The following is a 26,895-nucleotide window of genomic DNA, read 5'->3' as shown; positions in this document are numbered from 1 at the left end:
TGCTGCCTCCTTTCATCCTCTTTACTTTGGGTATAGTAAGAATCGAAGGAATTGGGGGCAAGGAGGATTGTTCTGTAGCAACAGGAAGGAGTCCAGATTGGAAGATGGTTCTCATGCTTGCCTGAGTGAAAGGTGGCAGAATGGATCATAGGAGATAGATCTAAAACTAGAAGGAACCTCAGACATTGTTTAGTCTTCTCTCATTTTACACATCAGAAACTAAGAACCAGAATGGTCAAATGACCTATCTAAGGTCACACAAGTAATTAATGGCAATATAGGATTTGAACTCGTGTCCTCAGACCCTAGATGGAGCATCCTTACATATCACTCTACTACATTGTTTGTCAGCAGCTGAGATGAGAATGACTTCTCCCACCCTGCTGCATTTCTAGGCACGAAGCAGCCCTCTGTGTTCAGGTTCTATGCAGGACATAGTAGGAGTCTGGAGGGGTATATACAATCCTGCCTCATTGCCAGTCCTGACCAATGGATTCCCTTAAGGCCAGAGAAGGATGGCCTTTTTTTGAGGATCTCAAAGCACTCTAGAACTGGTATTCCATCTTCCTCTGGGCATCTCCTGGGAGTAAATGCTATCCTGGCATTGTCAAGGTGCAGAAACCAGACTCCACAAGTTGAGGTGTGCCTGTCCCTTCAAGGTAGGGGATAGAGCCTGGACTTGTGATTTCATTGCCATAATGAAGGAAACTCCCTCTCTCCAGGCAACTTAGAATCTTTGAGAACTCCCCAGAGCACCGGAGGGACACTCGATTTGCTTAGGGTCACATAGCCAATATGTTGGTCAAGACGAGAAGACTAGGGTATATTTAGTAAGATAAAATGAATTTAATGAGTATGAATAAATTATTAATAGGACAAAATAAAGGCATAGAGGACAGGCTTATCCAATTCACAGTTGCTACAAGAGTGGGAGGAGCAGCTCCCACAGTGGTCAGCAGTCACAATTCAGCAGGCTCTGGACAAGTTAGAAGGTTGGGTTAGAAGACCTGCCATCTGAGCACTGGATCAGGGTGCCTTTATCCAAGTCATTGGTAAAATTTTTAAACAGAATAGGACCAAGGCCAAATCTCTGGAGCATTCCACCAGAGAGCACCAAGTTCACTGCAGAACATGAGTGTATTTTCTGTGTCTGACCATTCATGAAATCCACCTAACCTTAGGGTGCTCACATCAATCCAACTTTTCCAGCACCAAAGATTGGGACTGAAAAGAGCCTTAGAGTGAGACCTGGAAGGGATTTGAGAGCACGAAATGTCAGAAAGGAAGGGGTGTTAAATCATGGGACATCAGGCCCAGGAGAGAACATCTAGACGTGAGCTCATCGGATTAGAGAGCTTGGAAAGGGCCTTAGGTCATCTAGTCCAACCCAAGAGAGATGAAGTGGTTTTCCCAAGATGACAGGTAGTCAGTGTCAGAGGTAGGATTTGAACCCCAATCTTGTGACTTTGGGGCCAGATTCCCTCCCCCCACTCTCACCGCAACTACCACATAGTCCAAACGCTCACCTTCATTGGAGAGAGAGAATGATTCTCGGTCTCCGAGAGAACTCACCCAATGTTATAAGTAGGAGTTAATGATAAATTTAGGGTCTGAACCCAAGTCCTTCAGTTCTCAGCTCTGAATTTTTCCCATTGCAATATTGGGCTTCTATTTTTCTCAAACTTTTAAAAAATTAGATATTAATATATTTTATTTTTTTACATCACCCACATTTCCCAACACATCCCTCCCTCTTCCTGATAACAAAGGAGGAAAAATAGTTGGGCAAAACTAAATATCCCAAAGTTTGGCATTCTGTGCAGTATTCTCTACCCACAATCATCTACCTCTGAAAAGGAGGGAAGGGCCTTCTCATCTCTCTTTACTGGGTAGCAGATTGTTTGGTGGTTGTTATTTGTTTCCATTTACAAGTTTTAAAAAAAAAACCACCTTTAGAGTTCTGTTCCCATTATGTCTGCCTTCTTTATCCCAAGAATTCTCCTTCTATATAGAAGAAGAATGGAGAATAGAGTAGAATACACGCTTCTTGGGGGCAAAGACTTTCATTTTTGTCTTTGTATTCTCTGTGTCTAGCATTGACTGGCACATAGTAGGTGTTCATTTAGGGATTATGCAACCAAAGTGAACTGACATGATGCCACTAGTGACTACTTGTCAGGTATTCCTGCCTTGTTTGGGTTTGGACTGGATGGTCACTGAGGTGTTTCCAACTTCCAATTCTGGGACTCGTAGATATTTTGATTACATTTGTTTATCCACATTGCTTTCACTGGTAGAATGTAAGCTCTGTGAAGGCAAGGACTCTTTTCTTTCCCTTTTGTCTTTATGTCCCCAGCATTTTTCACAATGCTAGGCACATAGTAGGTACTTAATAAAGGACTAGACTATTGATTAAATGTTAATTGATTTTAGGGGTCTCCCACCTGATAATTGGACCACCCTTTGTTATGTATATTACGGCAAGGCTTCCTATTGTGCATGGAATAGACAAGAAGCTGCTGAAGTCTTCCAGCACTCATAGTCTGTGATTCCAGGGTTCTGTGACAGTAGCAGTCAGCACTTACCAATGAGGACTGACAATAATACTAACAATAATACCGCACTTTAAAGTTTGCACTATCTCATGGTCATCGTTTCCTTTTCCAGACAGTTTTATGGTTTATAAACTATTTTCCTCACAATTGATGGAAAAATGTCCTTGACCTGGCAGAGGGGAGGAGGGCAGGGAATTAGGACATCCTAAATGTTCTTTCTGATGTCGTATTTTTCCTGGGAAGTTGGTAGTGCAGGCTGGGTTGCGTTTGAAGTATGGGAGGAAAAACTGTAGCCTGAACAAAGTGCCCTTGACCCTGAGGTCTATCCTGCTAGGGACTGGTGCTTCTAGCTTTGAGGTACATGTTCCTTCCTCATCACTCTTAACCAGTTTCTCCCTTCTCTAGGAAGTAGTCAGAATCTCCCTGGTCCTCTGCTCTCCCTGGGACACTGTGGTCAGATAAAGAAGTTGGATGGGGGGGAAACATGGTTTTCTTTCTTTCTTTCTTTCTTTTTTTGGTTACATGTACAAGCAATTTTTGACCATTCTTTTTTGACATTTTAGAATTCGAGTTTTCTCCCTCCATCCCCCATCCAAGGCAATGAAAAATCTGATATAGGTTATACCAGTCCTTTAATACATATTTCCATATTGCTCATGTCATGATAGAAGACACATATCACACATACAATGAAATCTCTTGAAGATATAGAAGAAGGCAACATGATTTGATTGTAATCCTTACCTTCTGGCTTAGAATCAATACAATGTATTGGTTTCAAGACAGAAGAGTGGTAAGGGTCAGGCAGTAGGGGTTAAATGACTTGCTAGGAACTGTCTGAGGCCACATTTGAACCCAGGACCTCCAAAATCTAGGCCAGCTGCCCCTGAAGATGGTGTGCTTTGATCTGCTTTGGATTCCAAAAGTTCCTTCTTTGGCTGTGGATAACATTTTCATCCTCAGTCCCTTGTGGTTCTCTTGGATGCTTGCTGTGCTAATAATGGTTTCGTTCTTCACAGTGTAATAAAATAGATAATCTGTAGGTAACTATTTCTGGTTGCAGTGACTGGATACTCTGGCTTGAGACTAGAGAGCTACTAGGGGAACCTGAGGGATGCCTTTTTGCTATGGAGATAGAAGTATTTCTGAAAGGTAGATGGAGAGATGCTGCTAGAGGGGGTGCTCTCCGGGGTTGCCTATTGATCCCTGTTAATGGCTAATAAATCAAACTATTTCCTACCCTCCACCCTTCACCTCCCAGTCTTCCACCCACACCTTCCTGCCCCTTTTCTCCTCCCCCCTGTTGGTCAGCCACCTTTTCTATGTAACTCAAAGGCGAATTGTGAGATTTAGAGAAGATGCTCTTGTTTTCTTTCTCAGGTAAGGAGGTTTATTGGAAAGATAGGACAGGATGGGAATTGAGATAAGAGGGATAAGGTTTGTTCCTAATCTACAAGGAAGGGTTATGAGGGTTTGGGAAATGTCAGTCTTGTCACAGCTGTGACACAGAGACAGCTAGAGAGATGGAGGACAAATATTTTTCTTCTTTCTTTAGTCAGAAAATCTCTGCTTGAGTAATTCAAGTCCAGACTCTGTTAAAAGCCCAAAGGTCTCTCTCTGCTTAGATCAGAAAAAGCCAGGTCTTTTGGTCAGGAACCCAGAGAAGAGGTTTCTCTTGGTCAGTCATCCCCAGAGAGAGCGAATCAGTTCCTCCCCCTGGCCAGCTTCAACTGCCTCTTCTGGGAACATTCCATTTGGAATCTTCACCTTGATTGACAGACAGATCAATCACCTTGGTCTGCATGCCTGGCTTGTCCTGCAAATCCTCTCTTTCACAACAGTTGATCATTATACATTTCTATTACTGTCTACACAGTTCTGGTTCTGCTTGCTTTACTTTGCATCAATTCACAGAACTCTTTCCAGGTTTTTCAGAATGTATTCTGTATCCTTATAGTGCAATAGTGTTCCCTTACAACCATATACCACAACTTCTTCATCCATTCCTCAAGGGATGGACATCCCCATAGTTTCCAATTCTTTGCCCCTACAAAAAGTGCTAATGTTTTGGTACAGGGAGGTCCTTTCCCTTTATTGCGTATCTCTTTGGGAAACAGATCCCAGAGTGGTATTGCTGGGTCATAGTCTTGTGGCCCTTTGAGACTGGTTCCATATTGCTCTCCAGAATGGTTGTATCCATTCACAGTCCCACCAAGAGTGTATTTGTGCCCTATTTTTCCACAACATTTGTCATCTTCCTTTCTGGTCATGCTAGCCAAAGGTATGAGGAGCTATTGCAGAGCTATTTTGATTTGTATTTTTCTAATCAATAATGATTTGGAGCATTTTTTCATATGACTATGAATAGTTTTATTTTCTTTCATCCTCTGACCATTTTTCAATAGAGGAATGCTTTATATTCTTATAAATATTTGACTCATATCTCTTTATATTTGAGCAATGAGGCTTTTGTCAGAGATACTTGCTATAAGATTTTTTTCCAATTTGTTTTTGTCCTTCTAATTTTGGTTGCATTGCTTTTATTTGTACAAACTCTTTTTAATTTCATGTCATCAAAATTATGTGGGAACATGGTTTTCTTATAGTTCTTCTGGTTGTCCCCAAAGGACAGATGCCTTTGACAGAGCTGGGGTCCTCAAGCTGACCCGGGTTTGGAGATTGGAGGCCTGAGTCGTCTCTGCTGGCATTGCAGGGGGTTTCTGTGTCTCCTCCTTGAAGGAATGTTCAGTAACTGGAAGACTTCTTAATTCAGGCAAAAGGGTCATTTTACCTTCTCTAGGATCAGCCCCAGGCTTGCCTCCTTGAACTATTCTATTTCCAGATGTCCAATCTTCCCATTGTCCCTGGCTCTTGGTGCCTTGAGCCTCAGTCTTGTGGGCACCTTTGCTCTCTGCATGTGGGCCATCTTGTGGCCCCGCTGAAGGGGAGTCAACCAGGTGGCGTCGTCGTTGCAGGATGGCCATTAGCTGGCCTTCAGGACCCTTCCGGCTGCTCCTCTTTCTCCGGCTGCCCCTGTTCAGGGGTCGGCATTTGGAAGCCTGGGGATGGAGAGACTCTTAAGAGATCCCTTCTTCACCCTCCATGAAGGAAGGGGCGAGTGTCAAGGGAAAGGCAGCCACTGCCAGAACCAGGAAGTCCAGGCAGCAATGAGCCCCTCTCCTGGGTCATTGAATGGCCTCTCAGTGAGTCCTTCAGAGAATTATGGAATCTCAGAACTGCAAGGGAAGTCAGAGGGCATCTGGCCTGACTGACTACACCTAGCAGGGATCCACACTGATGTGTCCCCAAGAACTGATCAGGGAGTCTCTGCTTGAACACCTCTAAGAATAGTGAACTCACTCCCTCCTGTGGCAGAAAGCGCTAATCTTTACGATTTTCTTTGTAAACCCTAAAACTTGCTTCTGAACTCTCCACTTGTTGCTTCTAAGGCCAGGCATGAGAATACAATTCTTTCACACCCTTGAAAATAGCTATGACATCCCCTCAATCCCTTGTAGCCCAAGTCTCCTCCGTGCTAACCACTCCCATTTTCTTCAGGGTATCTTCCAGTGGTCTGGCCCCCTGTTCCCTTATCCTGGGCACTGTGCTCTGGTCCAGTTTGTCAGTGCCCTGCCCCAAAGATGACGACCAGGACCAGACACAAGACTCCCAAGATTCCTGGCTCCAGGTGGCCATCAGATGAGCTCTGGTGGTGGTGGTACCAATCAGAGGAAAGGGAGGTTGGGGGAGGCAGCCTCCATGGCCCAGTTTGAACTTTCCAACAGGGCTGATGGACCATGTATGTGGAAAGGAATCCCCTCCCCACGGGCAGCCCTGTCACTGAGCCTGAATTCCCCCCATTAGCGCTTCACTCCTCCATTCCCTTCTGGTTGTGCAGGGCCCTCTCCATGGTTCCATTTGCCATTCCAATCTCAGGGTGGTTCCAGTGGATTTCGAAGCCCCTTTGCTCCTTGACTAGAGGAGTGGAGTGGGTGGGTGGAGCGATGCTTGGTCCCTGCCTTTAGTTTCACAGTAGCGGGTGCCAGGCAGTGGGTGATCCTCTTCCCCTCCCCCCCATGCCCCTCCCTGTCCCCCAATGTCATGCCTCTCACCAGCATGGTCTGGAGCTCCGTAATGGCAGCACTCCTACGCTTGCTTCTGTCCTGGGGATAAATAGCAGAAGACCTGACTGTAGAGTCGGCTATCGCAGCACCTCCATGAGAAACTCTGATGGACAATGGTGTGCTGGGGGAGCCTCTGACTTCCCCATCTAGTGGCGGAGAGGCCAGCCTCCTGCTACCCAGGATATGAGCCTCATCTTCGGCTCAGCTCTCCCATTTCCCCTGCTTCCATGCAGCCTCCCTGGTTCCTCACTCGCCTCTCAGCTCCTCCAGGACCCTGTATTGGTCATCCCAGTCCACATTCGTCTCTCTCCCTTATAGGGTCCTGGTTCAAAGGCAGCTTAGATAGTAATAATAGCCAACCCTCATGTGGCACCTACTGTGTGCCAGGCGCTGTCCTAAGAGCTTTACAATAAACAGCACTTATATGCCACCTACTGTGTGCCAGGTGCTGGCCTAAGGGATTTACAATAAACAGCACTTATATGGCACCTACTGTGTGCCAGGCGCTGCCCTACGGGATTTACAATAAACAGCACTTATATGGCACCTACTGTGTGCCAGGCGCTGCCCTACGGGATTTACAATAAACAGCACTTATATGGCACCTACTGTGTGCCAGGCGCTGCCCTACGGGATTTACAATAAACAGCACTTATATGGCACCTATTCTACTGAGCACTTTTTGGTATTATCTCATTTGATCTTTGTAACGACTCAGTGAGGCAGTTTCTGTTAGTATCCCCACTATTCAGATGAGGAAACTGAGGCAAACAGTGATTAAGTGTCTTGGCCAGGGCCACACAGCTAATAAATGTCTGAGGCTGGATTGGAATTCAAGTCTTCTTGGCTCCTGGCCCAGCACTCTGTTCTGCTGTGCAGCCGCTCCAGCGTCTTCATTTTGCTGATGCCTCCGTGGAGGCCCAGAGAGGTTTCCCCCTTGGGGGTGCCTAAGCTGAGCAGGCTCTACCCTGTTCCCATCATATGGAGCTACGGCCTCCTGCCTGCACTGACACTGGGCCCAAGGCTTGGGTGGGCACGGAGGGAGGCGGGTTTCCGGGGAGGAGTACCTGTCTGGGCTCCTTCTCTCTGGCAGCCGGCCTCAGCACGACTCCTTGCCGAATCCTGTCCATCATTTCCTGCACCGCCTTTGCCTTCTTGTCTTCCAGGGAGGGGGCTGCCGGAGCTGGGGGTGGGGGTGGGGCAGATATGGGGGTAGGGGCAGAGATTCCCCCCTCCAATTCCACCATCTCGTCTTTCCCCAGCATCCGCCTGCCCCCCCCCCCCCCCCCCGCTGCCCCCTCCATCGTCTTCCCAAACTTCATTTCCCTGGTGCCCACTGACCTGGGTGCGAATTCAGACCTCGCCTCAGCCGGATGGCTTGAAGAGGGCTGGGGAGGGAGAGGAGGAGAGGGAGGAGGAGGGATCTCCTGGGAGGGAGGAAGGGACGGCCAGCCCTCCTCTGCCTCCCATCCATCACCCCACCCCACAGAGGCTTCCTCCCCTCCTTGGGGAAGGCAGAGGGGATACTTACTCCGCTGCAGGGCCTGAGGGTGGAGGCAGGGGGGGCGGAGGCGGTGGGGGAGCTGGAGGCAGAGCCTCGGGTGCCTGGCTCGGGGTTTCAGCCCTTTTCACCTTCTCCTCCAGGGCACAGACTGTGGACAGAGGCAGGGAAGGGCAGGAGGATATATTCCCTCACCCAGGGTTGGCTTTTATTTGCAAAATACCGCATTGGGTGTCCCAGAGCGGGGGCGCAGGCGCAGATCACTGGATCTGGCCTCAGAACCGCTGGAAGCCCCAGCTTCCTTCTCTATACAACGAGGACGTCGAGGAGCGTCTCCTCCATCCCTAAATCGAGGATCTCATGGAGCTCAAAGCCACCCGTTTCCTTGACTTTCAAACTAGTAAACAGGGTAAACTGGAGGAGGGTCCAAGAACATGGCAGGAAGCCAAAGCCAACAATCGGCCCTTCATAGGTTCTCCCCGGAAAAAAAAGAATCTTTGGACCAGAGCCGATTTATTACGCTCCAGCAGAACTCAAAAAGCGCCAGGATCTCCCTTTCGGAGGAGGAAACAGTGCCAAGAAGTACGACGAAGAATCGGGAGACAATATTAACAGGAACACAAACCCATGAGTCTTCCTGGAGGGTCTCCTAAAGGAAAGGCTGACCGAATGACTAGAAGACCAGGAGAGGAAGTAAATCATTGTGGAGGACTTTAACATCCTTTTTTTCAGACTTAGAAAAATCTAACAGAAACAAACAGAAATGGGGCAGTTGGAGGGCACTTTGGAGGGAGAGCCAGGCTTGGAGACGGGATTCTGGATTCAGATCTGGCCCCGGGTACTTCCTGACTCCCATTGCTTATCCCTTACTGCTCTGCATGCACAGAACGCATTCTGAGACGGAAGGTGAGCGTTTAAAAAAAGGAAGAAACAAGAGAGATTCACTCAGGTCCTGAAAATAATCTTTAAAACCATTTTGCTGTTGGGGAAGACTTTAGGGATCCTTTAGGCCACTGCTCTCATTTTGTAGGTGAGGAAACTGATTTTTTCAAGCTGAATAATAATAATAATAATAATAGATCATCTTCATAATTAATAATAATAACAGCAAATATTTACATAGTGCCTGAGACCTGCCAGGCACTGATAGAACTTTATGGGAATCTTGTTTGACCTTCCTGATGACCCTGGGGCTGGTGCTATTCTTAGCCTGATTTTTTTACAGATAAGGAGACAGAGGCCAACAGGTTAGGTAACATGCCCAGGATCACACAGCTAATGTGTCTGAGGTCAGATTTGTCTGGAGCTCTATCCACTGAGCGAGGATTTGAACCCAAGACCTCCAGCTCTAAATGCAGTGCCTCTCCCCACTCTATTACAGCTTTCTTTTTAAGTCCTAGGAGCCTAGATAGAGAGGGGGAAGTCTTTGCACGTCCAGGCCACCTCCTCCAAGAAGCTCTCCTTGACTCATTCTTCAGTGTACCATCCCAATGAGCAGTGCTCCTTCTTTCCTTCTGTCTGTCTCCCCTGTGAGGCTGGGGGCTCCCCACAGGTGAGGGGGTGGGCGTGGTGAGAATGGGTGCTGGTAGGAGGTGGAAGTCCCTGTGGCTGTCCAGGGAGGACTTACCCAAAGCCTCCAGCTCCAAGTTCTTTTCCTCCACTTCCTTCAGTTTCCTTTGGAGGCGGTTCACTTCCTCCTGGGATGCTTCCCAGGATACAGCCTGGGGGTGAGCAGGACAAAATATGGATTTTTTTCTGGGCTCTCCTGGACTCTGTAGGCTGTTCTTTGCTTCCTGGTGGCCTGGAGAGCCTGGCAAGGGGAGGCAGGCGCCCTGGCGAGGCTCACGGCCCCTGGCACGAGACTGGACTCAAAGGGAGCAAGTGGACCCTGGAGCCCACTGAGAGGTCCTCCCCTGACTCACCTGCACTTGCTGCTGGCACTTGGCCTCCTCCAGGGCTTTGCTCAGGGCAGACACTTCCTCCAGGGCTGCAGACAGCTGGGTGCTGGGGCCGTTGTTCCGGAGGAGAATGGCGCTCTGTCGGTGGGCCTCCTTCTTCTCTACTAGCATCTGGAAGGGGCACGATGGGGAGAGAGGAGGAGATGGCACGGCCCCCTGGGGAAGGGCTGAGGAGGGGGAGGCCCATCTGCCAGCTCACGCTAAGGAAGGGGAAGGGAGAGCTTGACTCTCAGAGACCTGGCGGGGGACACCCATGCAAGCACGTGGGAGAACAGACGCGCCTTCCTGTTTGTGTCTGGGCAAGACTGCCAATGTGTGTGCCCATCCATTGCCTGAGCTGCTTAGCTCAGCTTGGTCCTGGCTGTGGCTCCGGAGGGACACTTCCCTAACTAGGAGAGCGATGCCAACGTAGCAAGGGCTGCCCACTTTGGCGAGATGCCCACCCAGCTCCCAGACATGGCCCTGCATCTCCCTCTATGGCAGGGTCATTTCCTACTGCCTCTCTGTGCCCCAGCCTGGCCTAAAATCCCTGTCACAAAGGCCTACCCAGTAGCTATGGGCGAGGGCCAAGAAGGTACCTGGTGGGCAAAGATCTCAGCTTGTTGGCGCAGGTCTTGCTCCAGGTGAAGCTGCTGCAGGGCTTCCCCACACTCCTGCAGTACCAGGTGGGACACTGGGAGGAAAGGCAAGGAGGAGGGACATGAAGAGGAAGAGGGCTCAGGGGAAGGACAGCCTGGCACCATCTGGGGAAAGGAGGGCTAGGAGGGGAGGCTGGAAATGAGGAATGTTGGGATGCCAACAGCTGACCCACCGCCAGACTGGAGGGGGCATGGAGGGGTGACACACCCCAATGCTCTTGCTCACTCACCCCGTTTCAGTTTCGCCAGGGCCCTCTGAGATTGTCCCACGGACATCTGCAGGGAGCTCCTCTCCCGCTGCTCCTTCTGAATCTGTGGGGACAAGGGACATGGGGCACTGAGGCCAAGGACAGACCTCTCTGTAGCCACTGGGCAGGCACAGACAGACCCCCGAAGGGACGAGAGCACAAAGAAAGACCTGCATAGACAAGCAGAAGAAGATAGACCCACCAGTATGGACGGTGCCAGAGACCCCGAGACTCTGGACAGTCCTGGCCAGACACACTGACCAGAGGGAGACAGACACAAAACATGCAGGGACAGACACACACCAGCAGGAAGAGAGACACACAGAGGCACACAGGGATGGGTATGGGGGCAGATGGGCAGGAAGGACACAGATGGCAGGGAGCGACAAAGACAGACCTGCCCAGGGCTGGGGGTACAAAGACCCGCACAGACAGAGGGGAGGGGCTGCCCCAAGCTGGGTGGGGGACCCTGCAGGCACCTCTGATTTTCCCAGAGGAGGGTGACTTGGCTTGGTGCCCCTGGGTCTTACCCCTCCCTTTAGATTTAGAGTTGGAGGGACCTCAGATGACGTCTAGCCAAGGACACTGAGGCCCAGGGATGCCCAGATCACACACAGTGTGTTGGTTGTGGGACTTCACAGTGGGAACCCCATTTCTGTGGATCTCTGCTATTGGCATTCCCCAGTGTTTTTCTAGAACATTCTCTACCTCTCCCCACCCCCTCCAGCGGATCTCCTCAGTCCTTTCCCTGCTCTCCCATCAGAATGGTTCCATTTCCTCCAAAATTGAGAGAGCCAAGGGGAGGGGCTGCACCCTGGGTATGGATCCCAGGCAAGCAAAAGGAGATCCATTCCCAGAGGGCTGGCTGGGCCAGGTAGACCCTTCAGTAATCATTTCCATGTGCCCATATTCCACTTTACCCTGTTCTGTTGGCTTGTGAGAAGGGCTCAAGGAGGAGGATCTCAAGTTGGAAGAAAGCTTCGAGGTTCAACAGCTTCCCCTCTGTCTCTGCTTTTTCTCTCTTTTCCTCTCCCTTTTCTCCTTTCTTCCCTCCCTCCCTTCCTCCCTCTTTCCCTCTTCCTCTCCCTCTTTCTGTCTCTGTCCCCCTCCTTTCCTCTGTCTCTCTCTCCCTCATTCTTTTCCTCCCTCTTCCCTCTCTCTCCCTTTCCCTCCCCTCCCTTTCAGTGCCTCTCCCTCCCCTTCCCTCCCTTCTCTCCTTTCTCCGTCTCTCTTTCTCTCTGTCTCTCCCCTCCTCCTCTCCCTATCTTCTTTCTTTCTTGCTCTGCATCATGCTCACTCTCAGGTCTCGCTTTCCCCTCTTCTGTCTGTCTCTGTCTCTGTTCTTCTCTCATCCTTTCTTAGGCAGAGCCACCTCACCATATTGGTGTCACCCAGAAGCTCCCAGCTCAATGGGTCTAGTGACCTCGGCCTCCCCAGGAGCAGGGACCACACACCTCCTCCGGAGCTCTCTAATTCTTCAGAGAAGGACATGGAGCCTCAGCGATAGGGAGGAACTTGCCCAAGGCCAGCAGGCGGAATGTGGGGGGCTCCTGGGCTCAACCTTGGGTTTCTCGTGGAGTTAGAGCAGAAGGAGCTCTCAGGGGACGTCGTGTCCTGTTTCTTCATTTTACAAAGGCCCAGAGAAGGGACTTGCCCAAAGCCTCACAGGTAGCCGCTAGCAGCACCCAGCTTGGAACTCAAATCCTCAGCCGGAGAATTCTGCAGGTCTTTCTTTCCATCATATGACACTGCACCATACTGCTAGTCAGGGCAAAAGGTGCCCCCAGCACTGCCTAGAGCCCTCATTCTGGGAAGGGGCCACAGGGAAAGGGCAAGAGGAAGTGGGGAGAGCAGAGGGAAGGAACAGGGAAGGAAAGAGGAGAGGGACCCAGAGAGACTGGGCAGGCTCCAAGCATGCCTACCTGCTCTTCCCGCTCCTTCAGCTGCCTCCTGAGCTCTTGAACCTGAAGGGTTAACTCCGTCTTCTCTTGCAGGAGCTCGGCTACCTGGGCTCCAAGGTCTGAGAGGAACAGAGGCAGCTCAGCTTGGGGGAAGCCCTCCGACTTGGAGGTGGGTCTTTGTAACCATTCCCTTGCCTCAGAACTAGGCAGGCTGGACAGCTCTCCAGCCCTTCCTTGGGCTCCTCTGGGATCCTGAGATCCCTGGCCCAGGATGCTTTTTTCCCACCAGGACAGGGGCCCCTGGGACCCAGGGAAAGAGTGAGTCCAGGTCAGCCTGACTTCTCTGAGCTCACCTGAAACCACAACTGAAGCAGGGAGCAGGAGCAGGGGGCAGGGAACTGGGAGCAGGGGGCAGAGGGCAGGGGCAGGGGGCAGGGGCAGGGACAGGGGGCAGGGGCAGGGTGCAGGGTCAGGGGCAGGGGACAGGGGCAGGGGCAGGGGCAGGGGGCAGGGGCAGGGGGCAGGGGGCAGGGGGCAGAGGGCAGGGAGCAGGGGGCAGGGGCAGGGAGCAGGGGGCAGGGGGCAGGAGCAGGGGCAGGGGCAGGGGCAGGGGGCAGGGGGCAGGGGCAGGGAGCAGGGGGCAGGGGGCAGGAGCAGGGGCAGGGGCAGGGGCAGGGGGCAGGGGGCAGGGGCAGGGGCAGGGGCAGGGGGCAGGAGCAGGGGCAGGGGCAGGGGCAGGGGCAGGGGGCAGGGGCAGGGGCAGGGGCAGGGGGCAGGGGCAGGGGGCAGAGGGCAGGGAGCAGGGGGCAGGGGCAGGGGGCAGGGGGCAGGGGGCAGGAGCAGGGGCAGGGGCAGGGGCAGGGGGCAGGGGGCAGGGGCAGGGGCAGGGGGCAGGGGCAGGGGCAGGAGCAGGGGCAGGGGCAGGGGGCAGGGGCAGGGGCAGGGGCAGGGGCAGGAGCAGGGGCAGGGGCAGGGGCAGGGGCAGGGGGCAGGGGCAGGGGCAGGGGCAGGGGGCAGGGGGCAGGGGGCAGGAGCAGGGGCAGGGGCAGGGGCAGGGGCAGGGGGCAGGGGCAGGGGCAGGGGGCAGGGGGGCAGGGGTCGGGCTCACAGCACTTAGCTTGCTGGCTCAGCCATGGCTTTCCCCCCTGAGTTGGGGCTGTGATAGCCTCAGCCCCACTTGCTTCTTTTCTCACCTCTGATGTGCTGCTGTTCTGGACTGAGGCTGGGCTTTAAGGGGAGACCCTTGTCCTGGGAGTCCAGGCTGGGGAGGAGGGTGACACTTAGGCGCTTCAGCTTCTTATTCTCCTGGCTCACCTGAGACAGAGGGCAGAAGAAAGGAGCAGGTTGCAGTAGGTACTCATCAGTGGAGGAGGCAATCTGCTCTCCCCTGGAAACCCCTGATCTGGTGGGGGAAGGCAGCCTCTGCCCCCAGAGGGTCCAAAAGTCAGAGTGTTGTGGGAGGACTGTACAGATTGGTTTGGGCAGGCTTCTGCCTTAAGGAATCACAGAAAAGGGCAGCTGGGTGGTTCAATGGATTGAGAGCCAGGCCTAGAGATGGGTTCAAATCTGGCCTCAGCCACTTCCCAGCTGTGTGACCCTGGGCAAGTCATTTGATCCCCATTGCCTAGCCCTTACCACTCTTCTGCCTTGGGTAAGGGTTTAAAAAAATGAAAATAATTACAGGCTCTAAACAAATCTTCCAAAATTGAGAAGTCTATTAGGAGAAAAGGTTACATGGCCAGGGGCAGGAAAAAAGGGGCAGGGGATCAAGGAGCCAAAGAGCTGATTGGGTGGCCAAGGGGAACTCAAGAAGGTGAGGAGCTTGCCTAACTGACGCAATAAGTCCTCTAAGTGAGGCTCCTGGGGGTGCAGGGGCAGGCTGGATGGTATACACGGCAGGAGCCTTGACGTTCAGGTGTGAGCCAGAAGCTAGAGAGCATGACTTCGGGGAGGCGCCAGCTCACAAACATGGAACATCAATGTTTCTAGAACTCCTTTTGATTGCACTTGAGCCATTCTGTATTCCTGAGCTCAGGGGCCAGGCTGTTCATCGAGAATCCTTTAGGGCTTTGGGGGCTCCAAGGGGCTTTTTAGGGGTTCCACATTCCACCCAGATGGGTTTGTAGCCTATCTGTTACTGTCAACTTGGTTTAGCCCATCCACCAAGATGGTTTACCAGGATGTGGCTGCTGCTCCTGCTAGAGCTCCTGGGAGCCACAGAAGAGAGCTGGGTGAGAGGTGAACCCCAAAGTGGATGAGCAGCCCTGAAAAGGGTTCAAAAGCTCTCACAGTGAATGTGTTGGTCCTCCCTGAATCACCCATACATCTCAACTGAATAAGAATGTGCTCTCTCTCTCTCTCTCTCTCTCTCTCTCTCTCTCTCTCTCTCTCTCTCTCTCTCTCTCTCTGTCTCTCTCTCTGTCTCTCTCTGTCTCTCTCTCTCTCTCTCCCTCTCTCTCTCTCTCTCCCTCCCTCCCTCTCTCTCTCTCCCTCCCTCTCTCTCTCTCTCTCTCTCTCTCTCTCTCTCTCTCTCTCTCTCTCTCTCTCTCTCTCTCTGTCTCTCTCTCTCTCTCTCTCCCCTCCCTCTCCACACATGTAAGTGTATATAAATCTGTATGTCTTTACATATCTATTCATTTACTCTCTCATCTCTTCTTTCTCTCTCTTTTGCTTATCATCTCCTTGTCTCTCTAGTGGGTCCATCATCAACCTCCCTGTCTATCCTCTTTCTCTCTGTCTCTCTCTCTCTTTCTGTGTGTCTCTCTCTGTCTCTGTCTGTCTCTGTCTGTCTCTGTCTTTCTGTCTCTGTCTCTCTCTGTCTTTCTGTCTCTGTCTCTCTGTCTTTGTCTGTCTGTCTCTCTGTCTGTCTCTGTCTGTCTCTGTCTTTCTGTCCCTGTCTCTCTGTCTCTGTCTGTCTGTCTCTCTGTCTGTCTCTGTCTCTTTTTCTCTCTGTCTGTCTCTGTCTCTGTCTCTCTGTCTCTCTCTCTCTCGCTCTCTCTCTGTCTCTCTCTCTCTCTCTCGTTATCCAGGCCACCATCTTCCTCCCCCATGCTCTCCCATTTCTCCATGTCTGTCTCTGATAAATGGAGGCACAGCCTGCATGTCTGCCATCTGAGGACGGGCCAGTAAACAAGAAGAGATCATCTCCCAAAGGCTGGTGATGGGAAGAATCATACGGATACAGTGATAACGGCTTCTAACTGAATGACGCTTTAAGGCTGGCAAAGATTTTTATAGCTAGGATCTCGTGATTCTAACAACAATCCTGGGAGGTAGGGGCTGTGGTCGTCTCCATTTTACAGATGAAGAAAGTGAGGCTGAGAGAGACGGGTTGCCCAGGGTCCTGTAGGCAGGAAGTGTCTGAGGTGAGATTTGAACCCAGGTTTTCCGACTCTAAGATGGAGGTTGGGGTGGGGGTAGAGTGGGGTAGAGGCCATTCTGTGGAGGAGGAAAGAGGCTAGAGGCCCTTCTGTGGGGGCAAGAGGGGGACCCGGACTCACCTGAGCAGCGTATACCTCTGCCTGCTCTCTGCAGGACCTCTCGATCTCGCATTTTGCTTCCAGTTCAGACAGCTCAGCCAGCAGGGCTTGGGAGGCTGGGAAGGGCAGTGAGAAGAGCCCTGTAGCCTCTGCATGGCCTCCTCTCTCAAGGAGCTAGGCTTGAGGCTCTCCAGGGCTCCACTTCTCTGGATTTCCCCCCAAAGGTACCCAAAGCTGTGGGTTTGTGCCCAGGCTCTGTTTGTGAAGTTCTCAGGCCAGAGGTGAACATGGACTGAGCCAGGGAAGCTGCCTGGAGGGCTGGTTGTGGCTCCCAGAACAAGAGGAGGCCACTTGCCCTTCAGGCTTTCAGCCTTCCTATTTCCCTCCAGGGAGGATAGAGGGCAGGGAGAGGGGGAGAGGGTTAGGGAGAGACTCACCCTGTTCCAACTCTATCAGTTTCTTTTGGCTTTGCTCATGGGCTTCTTGCTGAAATGGGTCAAAGGGAGAAACCCAGCATTGGCAGGGCCCATTTTATGTTCCTGGGCCTCTTGGTCTGCTTTCCAGAGAGGGCCATAGTCCTTGCCCTCAGAGGTTTATGGTTCTTCCAAATGAGCCCCATCTGGCATGGTCAAAAGGCCTCCCGCCATCTTGGTAGCCTTTGCTTTGTATGGATTCTAGATTTACGAGAACTGTCTCCAAGCTGTGTGACCTCAGACAAGTGACTTAAATTTTTTGGGCCTCAGTTTACCCAACCATGAAATGAAGGGGTTAGACTAGACCACCCCTAAGTTCTCTTCCAGCTTGAGATCTATGCTCTTTTGGCCACTTGGGCCATTTCTCCTAAAAGCCACCCTCTCCATCCTGAAGGTACAGATAGAGGTTTCAGGCCTGATGTTTGGGGACCAGTCACGCCCCTGCGGCCACAGGAGAACCCTGTGAGTTCTGTGGGGCTGGTGGGGGAGGGAGGAGGTGGGATGGTGATGTTGGGGAGAGTTTAGTAGGTATCTATACCTCCACTAGCTCTTCTTCCTCATCCTCTTCTTCAGATGAGCTGGCTTCCTCTGAGGGAGAAGAGACACAGCTACTCTTTCCGATGCCACCAAAGTCTTGGAGGAGAGCTGGAGGATACAGATCCCCAGGGTGATAACTTGGGACCTTCCCTATGGCAGGGCAGCCTCCCTCTTGGATCCTATCCCTGGCATCCCTATTGCCTTGATATTGGGGGCTCTGCTTTCACCCATCTACATCCAGCTGGTCCCTCCTCTGCTGCAAAGACTTCCACGAAAAGTTTCGCCTTGCTTTGGCCACTCATGACTCACATCCAAAAATGTTGGGGTCAAGGGGGGGTTCGCCCAAGAGTTCACTGGACTTGGAGGCTAGTTCCAGATCTGGCCTTACCCAGAATGAGATGCTTCCACTCTTTAATCTGTGCTTTTTCATCTGTGAAATGGGCACCAAAGTGTGCTTCTTATCTATAGGTAAGCCCTAAAGGGCTACATACATGTGAGTCATTCTTCTACAGTTTGGACTGCAGACTGAGACACAGGCTCTGCCCTCAAGTTGTTCCTAATCCATGGGGAAGGCAGCCTTTCCCTTCAGGGGGCCCCTGGAGATGGAGGGGACAGAGGCCCTGTTCTCAATCAACCAATCAACATTTATTAAACGCCTACTGTGTGCCAGGCACTGGGGAGACATAAAACGACAAGACAATCCCTATCTGTAAGGGGGAGACAAGAACAGATATGTATGGGTAAATGGGAAATAATTACTAGAGAGAAGGCACTAGAATTAGGAGGGGGTGGGAAAAGCTTCCTGCAGAAGATGGGATTTCAGTTGAGACTTAAAGGAAGCCAGAGAGGTCCGTAGGTGATGAGCAACAAGAGGCTGAGGAGACAGACAGAGAAAATAGCCGGAGCCAAGAGATGGAACAGCCACGAGGCCATTGCTGCTGGACAAGGAGGACTCGGTGGGGAGCAGTAAGAAGACTGGAAAGGTAGGAAGGAGCTCTGAATGCTAAAAGGAGGACTTTGTGTTTGCTGCTGGAGGCAATAGGAAGCCACTGGAATGTGCTGAGTTTGGGGGTGACCTGATTGGTCCTGCGTTTCAGGAAAATCGCTTTAGTGGCTAAATCAAGGCTACATTGGCGTGGGAAGAGACTTGAGGCAGGCAGGCCCTCCAGGGGCTGTTGCGGTCATCAAGGCAAGAGGTGATGAGAGCCTTTACTAGGGCGAAGGCTGTGTCAGAGGACAGAAGGTGACGTATTCAAGGGATGTTGCAAAGACAAAACTGCCAGCCTTGGTAGTGCAATGGATATGGAGGATGAGAAAGAATGAGGAGCCCAGGATGACCGTTAAACTTTGCCTAGTAGGGCCTGGAAGAACAGTGGTGCCCCTGACTATAACAGGGAAGTTAGGAGGGTTGGGGAAGGTTTTAGGGGAAAAGATAGCAACACATGGACATGTGGAGTTTAAGATGTCAAGTAGACATCTAGTTTGAGGTATCCAAATGGCTCAGGGGATAGAGAGCCAGGTCTGGAGAGAGGAGGTCTTGGGTTCAAATCTGGTCTCAGATACTTCCTAGTTGGGTGACCCTGGATAAGTCACTTAATCCCAATTGCCTGGCCCTTAGCATTCTTTTGCCTTGGAACCAATACTTTGTGTTGGACATGAGGTAAGGGTTTTTTAAAAAAGATGTCTGAAAGGCAGTTGGAGATGTGAGATTAGAACAGGCAGATTTGAGAATTCTAGCATCACAAGGATAATTAAATCCATGGGAACTGATGAGTTTGCCAAGTAGAATAGAGGGAAAAAAGAAGAGGGCTCAGGACAGAGCCTTGTCATAGGGACACCTAGGGTTAGAAGGGATGATCTGGATGAAGATCCAGCAAGGGAGACAGAAAGAATGGCCAGATAGGAGGACAACGAGAAGGGAGGGGTGTTCTGAAAAGCTAGCATCAAAAGGAAGATGGCCAGTGGTTTCCAAGACTGCTGAGAGGTCAAGGAGAATGAAGATGGAGAAAAGTCCATTGGATTTGACACCTACGAGATAACTGGTAGCTTTGGAGAGAGTAGTGTTAGGGAAATGATGAAGTTGGAATCTGAACTGTAAGAAAATGGAGGCACCAACAGAAATGGCTCTTTGGAGGAATTTAGCCACAAAGGGCAAAAGAGATATAGGACAACAGTACGAGAGGATGGAAGTATCGACTGAGGGGCTTTTCAGGATAAGGGAGACAAAGATATATTTGTAGGAAGTCGGGAATGAGTAAGGAGAGAAGGAAAGACAAACTAAGAAAGTGGAGATGACAGGGAGCAATCTGTTGGAGGAGATGGGATGGCATGGGATCACTAATGCAGGTTGATAAGGAATAAGACCGTCTCCTCCCATGAACTCGGGGAAGGAGGAGATAATAGCAGAAGGCATAGGAGTGACAAGATATAAAAAGAAATCCAAGGATCTCTAGTCTGATGAGACAAACCCAACTCTGGCCATCTGGGAGAGCCGGTCTGATGAAAATGTTGAGGGGAACAATAGCGCAAACAGAAACAAGAATAGAACTAGCATGGAGAACCTTTGGACACCAAGGTTGGGCCATATTAGCAGGAAGTCTTTCTAATATGAGTATGACCTCTCTGAGGGCAAAACTTCCCTTTTTTCCATAGGGTACCAAACCCAGTTTGATTCCAGTGGGAACAGAGTAGATCTCAGTAAATAGCCATTGGCTCAAACCAAAATGGCTGCATCGAATCATAGAAATCTTAGATGAGAAGGCGAGTTTTCAGATGGTTAAGAGAATTTTTTTGGGAAGAGGATGGGGTAGAGGGAGAGAGAGGGACAGGCTCAGGTTAGCCTTTGGTAGAGGGAAAACTCTTCCCATTTATATTCTTTGACCAAATTCTTTCAATTGGCATTTGCCCCCAAGGCTCTTCTTCCCTCTTGGTAAATTTCTACCATCCCCAGCTGGGAATATACTTTGGGGTCCCTCTCTAGTCATCACAAGATGGTGGCCTGCAGATGAACTCTATGTCCAGCTGGAGTAGTTTCTCCCAAGGCTGGGGTGTAGGAGAGTTCTAATGTCTTGGTCCTTGCGGGTAATTAAAGGGAGATGTTGGACACAGGCTAAGACCCTGGGGGCAGTAGAGATAGCTAGAGTGGTTAGGTGAGGTTATTGGGTTATGCCATGGGTATTTTCTGAGGATGGAGTCAGCTTAGACAGAAATAGAGTGGTGGACAGAGAGAGGCCAGGGCGGGCATAAGAAACCTTTTATTTCTTGGCCAAGGAATTTATGGGTACTGGGAATTCCCTTGTGAGGAAACTCCCTTGGCCGTGCAGATTGGCTGCTCCATAAGTTGAGTCTCTATCCTCTTGCCTCCAGTGACAGAAGGGCTGAAGAGCTTACTCAGATCAGCCAGCCAGCAGGACTCAAATCTGTCTGCCAGCACTCTGACCACTAATGCTGTCCTGCCTTCAGAAATGAGGGCAAGTCATGGGACCGAGAGGCTCTCACCCTTCATGCAAGACTAAACAGGAGTGTATATATATGGGGGAGTGCATTTGGGTAAGAGCATTTGAGCCCCTTTGGGTCTGTGTGTCCGCCCATGATGTGTTGGCTCAGGCTGCCTCTGTATTCGAGTCTGGCATATCTTGAGGGCATCTCTCTGTGTTTCTGTCTTGGTGGCTTTCTGGGCTCTGTGTGTTCCTCTTGCTCATCTGCGGGCGTGCCTGAGTTCTTAGTGCACGGCTGGCTGGGTGTATTTATGGGTTTCTGACTTCATACCCATTTCTCCTGGGGAAAGACTGAAACTCTTCTCTCCCGCCTCCCTCTGTCGGGGCTCCTCATCTACCTCGAGGGACGGGGCAGCCTCTTACCTGCCAGAACTCCAAGACCCTCTTCTAGCTCCTCACCGCAGCCCTCCATGCCTTGGAGCTCTGCAGCCCTGAGAAAACAGAAGTGATCTCTGGCTTGATTCTTTCCCTGGCTCTCGCCCATCCTCTTCCCTGCTTGCTTCCCCTTGGTGGGGCTGCCAGCCAGGCCAGCCAGGCCAGCCAGCATTCCTGTCCCTCAGGACCTGGGTATCTATAGGATCCATCCTAGTGCTCACTGCCCACCTCTGATGTGTAGCCGGGAAGCAGAGAGCTCCTATGGCTGGGCTTCTCTGTGGGTGCACATGGGGTTGGCGGTAGAAGGAGGAACAAAAAGTCAGTGGGCAGGGCTGGATTCTGGCCTACTTCCACCCTCCTCTCAGCTTTGTTCTTCAAATCCAGCCCTGATGAATCATTCCCACTGCCTACTGGCCAAAGTCCAGGCCACCCTCTCCCCAACGTGAATTGCTTCTGGAGAGCTGGAGCCCAAGCATGGCTCCCCTCTTGGTCCCTGTGGGACGGGGCCTCCTCCCTCATCCTCTTCTGTCACCAGGAAAATGAGCAGGCTGGATGAGATGGCCTCCGAGGTCCTTGGCAGCATTAACCGTTGGGAAAGGACAAGGGATCCTCTTTATGTCCCCTCTGCCTTGAGTTCCGATGGGTTTATGGGCCTTAGATCTCACTTATCTCTTTAGACAAACTCTGTTTCCGCTCCCAGACAGGTGATGCCAATATCTCCCTCCTCCTCTTCTCTGCCTACTATTTCAACACTTTTTTCTGCCTATTATTTTTGAGGAAACAAGATGAAGTGACTTGCCCAGGGTCACACAGCTAGTAATCCTACTATTCTCTTCAAGCTCCAACTCAACTCCAAGATCCTCCAGGCAGACAGCCCTGCTTACTCCACACTCATTCTCCCTCTTCCAAGCAATCCTACCACTCTGAGTCTGAAGCACCTAGATGATGAGCTCCCATTTCATAGCTAGGACTCTTGTTACTCCCAAGGAAACTGGAAGCTGCCAAGAGGTTGGGACTCGGTCTTTTCTAGTTTCTCCCACAGGTATCCCAGCCAGGCTTGATTTGAATTGAACCCAGTAAACGAGGCCAGGCAATTCCAAAATATCAGAGGAGCCTTAGGGATCTTCTAGTCCATCCTGGGTCCTCGCCCGCTCTTTTGGGGATACACAGCACTCCCTCCTGGAGCCATTCCCCAACTTGCATTCATGTTGAAGTGTTGGGGATCCAAATAGTGGCTAGAACCTAGGTCAGGTTCTAGGGGTAGGCTTGAAGGTTACCCACAACTACAGTACCCAAGCACCAGGTTTTTTTAATTAGCAAAATTAGCTTTTTATTTTTTTTTAGACCCTTATCTTCCATCCTAGAATCAATGCTGTGTATTGGTTCCAAGGCAGAAGAGTGGTAAGGGCTAGGCAATGGGGGTCAAGTGACTTGTCCAGGGTCACACATTGAGGAAGGGTCTGAGGGCAGATTTGAATTTGGGACCTCCCATCTTCAGACCTGGCTCTCCATCCACTGAGCCACCCAGCTGCCCCCCAAATTAGCTCTCGTCAAAGTTGTTTCCTCAAATGGAAGAGTAGTAGCTATAACAATGTTCCCCCTCCACCTCCTCTAAATCATAGCCACACTTTCCCAGAAACACACAGCATCAGAGGGAAGAGCATCAAATTTAGAGTGCTGTACAACGGTAGTGAGAAATACCTGCCATCTACATGTGTGCTGATGCAGTTCCAAAGCCCTGATGCTGTGGGGCCTGAAAGGATCCTTTCTTCACTGATCTCGCATAGCTCTCCTTGGCTACTGAAGGATCTCTGCCAGGAAGGGTTTGTTTAACTTGGGTTCCAGGCTCTTTGACATAGAGAAAACTGAAGATGAGAGAAGCAAGTTAGTCAAGTAAGTGCCTACTATATTCCAGGCACTGTGCTAAGCATGGGGGATGCAAAAAAAAAAGAGGCAAAAGACAGTCCTTGACACTTCCTAGCTATGTGACCCTGGGCAAGTCATGTAACCCTGATTAGGCATGGACCAACACCTCACACCACACATCAAGATAAACCCAAAATGAATACTTGAGCTAGAAATAAAGGGTGATACCATAAACAAATTAGGAGAATGTGGAAAAGTTAACCTGTCAGATGGATGGAGAAGGGAAGAATTGATGAACAAACAAGAGAGAGAATATTATAAAAAATGAAACACAGAATTTTCAAATAAAACCAATGCAATGGGGACCAGAAGGGAAATAACAAAATTTTTTTGGGAAAAGTTATAGCAAATATCTCTGACAGAAGCCTCATTGCTCAAATAAATATATAGAGAACTTGGTCAAATTTATAAGAACACATTAAAAAGCATTCCCCAATCAAAAAATGGTCAAAGGATATACAGTTCTCAGAGGAGGAAATTAAAGCTATCCTTAATCTATGAAAAAATCCTCCAAGTCACTACCGACTAGAGAAATTCAAATTAAAGCAACTCTCATATCACCTCAAACAGATCAGATTGGCTAACATGGCCAAAAAGGAAAATGATCAGTGTTGGAGGGGATGTGGGAAAGTTGGAACTGATACACTGTTGGTGGAACTATGAATGGATACAACCATTTTAGTGAACAATATGGCACCAGGCTCAAAGGACCACAGAACTAGGCATACTTTGACCCAGTGACACCACTAGTGGGTCTGTATCCCAAAGAGATCAGAGATAAGGGAAAAGCACCTCCCTGTAGCAAAATCTTTTTAGTAGCTCTTTTTTGTAGTGGCAAAGAGTTGGAAATTGAGGGGGTGTCCATCACTCGGGGAATGAGTGAACAAGCTGTGGCATGTGGTTGTCATGGAATACTCTTGTGCCATAAGGGATGATGAACAAGATGAGATCAGAAAAACTTGGAAAGGAATATATGAACTGATGCAAATTGAAGTGAGCAGAACCAGGAAAACAGCATATACAGTAACCAAAATATTATGCAATGATCAGCGGTGAAAAACTAAACCATTAGCACAGCAAGGCTCTAAGAGAACCAGAAAGGATTCCTGATGAAAATGATCTCCATGCCCAACAAAGGAATTTTTGGAGTCTGAATGCAGATCAAGACTTGACATCTTCCACTATATATACTCACTTCATGAGATTTCTATTGTATATGTCATATGTGTAACTTTTATCATGACAGGAAATATGGGTATAATTTATATGACTATTCACTACAGTGGTGGGGGGGAGAAATTTTGAAATTTTAAAATGTCAAAAAACAATCATCAAAAAACGTTTTTACATGTAATTGTAAAAAAAAAGAATGGATACTAAGGCAGAAGGTAAGGAATTGAAAAAATAGACAATTCTTGTTCTTAAGGAATTAGCAATCTAATGGGGGAGACAAAAAATAAACAAATACATATAAAAAAGGAGGTGAAGCAACCAGTGAATATTCTGCATTCCATACCACACAGTCTCAAATGACTAAGTGACTGCAAGATGCCAGAGAGGAAAAAAGGAGGGGAAAGATCACTAAGTCTGAATTCAAGGGATCTGGGTTCAAGTTCCAACTCTGCCACTTACCAGTTGTATGATCTTGGACAATTCACTCAACTTCTATGAGCCCTAGTTTCCTTGAATGAAAGAGTCAAAGGGGCAGCTAAGTGGCACAATGTATATACTGTTGGGCTTGGAAGAACTGAGTTCAAATTCAGCCTCAGTCACTTATTAGCTGTGTAAGCCTGGGCAAGTCACTTCACCCTGTCACAAGTCAATTCAGCCTTAAAAAAAATGGGTCAGATGGTCTTAAAAGACCCTTCCTGTTCTCAAGTCTAGGATCTTCTACTGGGTGCCTGGTCCTACACCATCTCAAGTCTTTACAGTAAGTACTCAGGGAAAGCAGAAAAGATCTCCACTTCTCCTCTTGCCCTTCCCCCTAGAGAGAAAGAAAGTTCCCTCCCCTGTCCTTTCAACATCTTCTTTCTCTGAGTGGAAAAAAAAGGAAGGAGACACTGATTGCCCTGGTTCCCCTACTGAAAACATTTTAAGATTTATGGGGCAGGTCTGGCTAAATTGTGGGAGCCTGAGCTGGAGAGCCTGAGTGGACTAGTGTGGATCTTGGCATCCTTTTGAGGGCGGAAACTATCCATTTTTAACACATAGCAGGGAAATGTTAAAAAAAAAACAGGGTGTAGACCTCCTTTCTTGGTACCTACCCCCATTCAGATTAAGTGCCAAGATTAAGCTGAGACACAGGGGCATCAAAATAGTGACTCCTAAAACTCCTCTTTTCCTGTGCCCTGATTCTCCCAGAAGCCTGTCTGGGTGAAAAGTAATGTCCCATCAGGAGTCCCCCCTCTTCTTCCAGCCTCGCTGAACTTTGTAATAGTCCCTCTCCCCCACTCTCTCCAACCCCCAAGTCCAAGCAAAGCAAATCAGAAAGTGCAAGTGCAAGTGCAAGACCCTGGAAAAAGTCTGCTATCACAGGCAGAAACTAGTCCCTTTGATTCCTGGTCTTAATAGTTCTTGTCAAAGTCATTTCCTTAAATGGCATAGCAAATATAGTAGCTATAAAACATCCTTAACCCCCCATGGTTCTCCCAGATACACACAGTATCAGAGGGAAGAGCAGGCTCAAATTTAGAGTACTATACAATGGAAGTGAGAAATACCTGCCATCTACATGTGTGTGGATGTTACTCTGATCCCTGATCCTGCAGGACCTGGAAGGATCTTCTCTTCACAGACCTCACACAACTCCCCTTGGGCTCTGTATGGTCTCTGCCAGGAGGGGCTTGTTTAACTTGGGTCCTAAGTTATTTGGCATAGGTGAGAAATCTGAGGCTGAGAGAAGCAAGTCAGTCGCCTGATCTGTGCCATTGCTGTGGATATCCAAGAAAAATGAAGCAACTCAATTTTGGCTCTAATTCCTCTGTCTTGTCCCTGACCCTCTTTGTATTGCAGCCCCCATCCCACCTTGGACTTTATTGCTGAAACAGCAAGGACAGTAGGGTCTCTTAGGGAGACTTATAAGACATATTGAAACTGAAGAAGAGCCTTTCCTGGTTACTAGCAATCCAAGGATATCACAAAGGATTTCTACCTTGTGAACCCCCTAGATACAATCCTGTCCAATTCTGAGGTACCCCATACCCATTTTACCTCCTGCCTAAATTGGAACCTATGTAAGGTTTGTCGTTTTGTTCCTTTAGGGAGCCTTTGCCCCTGCAGGTAGGGCTCCCTTCCTGACAAACTCACTAAATATTCTCTGGTTCCTAAGTTTATTGTATTGGAGTTGGGTTCTAGTTTTTGTTTTGGGGTTTTGGTTCTGGTTTTAGTTTATTGCAGGACCAACCATTTTGTGTACATTCTAACACTCACAAATCCAGATTTTCTGGCAAGCCAGGGAATGGCATGGAATTTCTTAAACCTTTCTCCTGTGGTTTTGCCTTGGCTTTGGCCATCTTCTTCAAAGAAATGTGGATTGGATATCACCTTGGAGATCAACATATGGACCTAGGGGGCTCAAACTCATGAGTTTTTAGTGAAGACTTCAAACACCCATTCTGGGACTGTTGTTTAGTCACCAGGACTTAGAGACACACAGACCAGGAGAATCAGCCAGGGTCTTGAGG

At 49.7% G+C, this 26,895-nt stretch overlaps 1 protein-coding gene across 1 annotated transcript; it reads right to left on the bottom strand.

Annotated features, from left to right (window-relative positions):
- Positions 1-3,922: 3,922 nt before the first annotated feature.
- On the bottom strand, positions 3,923-21,618 carry LOC103105711 (shootin-1-like). Its single transcript, XM_056813886.1, has 16 exons — positions 21,515-21,618; positions 21,275-21,342; positions 17,416-17,522; positions 16,842-16,890; positions 16,426-16,520; positions 14,119-14,239; positions 12,947-13,044; positions 11,007-11,088; positions 10,717-10,811; positions 10,103-10,249; positions 9,808-9,901; positions 8,211-8,331; positions 8,021-8,067; positions 7,747-7,862; positions 6,668-6,718; positions 3,923-5,614 (listed from the first exon to the last, which is right to left on the bottom strand). Exons 2-16 carry the CDS (start codon positions 21,321-21,323, stop codon positions 5,156-5,158), a joined length of 1,731 nt encoding a protein of 576 aa, XP_056669864.1. The 5' UTR covers positions 21,324-21,342; positions 21,515-21,618; the 3' UTR covers positions 3,923-5,155.
- Positions 21,619-26,895: the final 5,277 nt, after the last annotated feature.

This window comes from Monodelphis domestica, chromosome 1 (genome assembly GCF_027887165.1).
Source record: "Monodelphis domestica isolate mMonDom1 chromosome 1, mMonDom1.pri, whole genome shotgun sequence".
Classification (NCBI taxonomy): domain Eukaryota; kingdom Metazoa; phylum Chordata; class Mammalia; order Didelphimorphia; family Didelphidae; genus Monodelphis; species Monodelphis domestica.
Note: the sequence above shows the minus strand (reverse complement) of the source record. Positions and strands in the feature narration are given on the sequence as shown.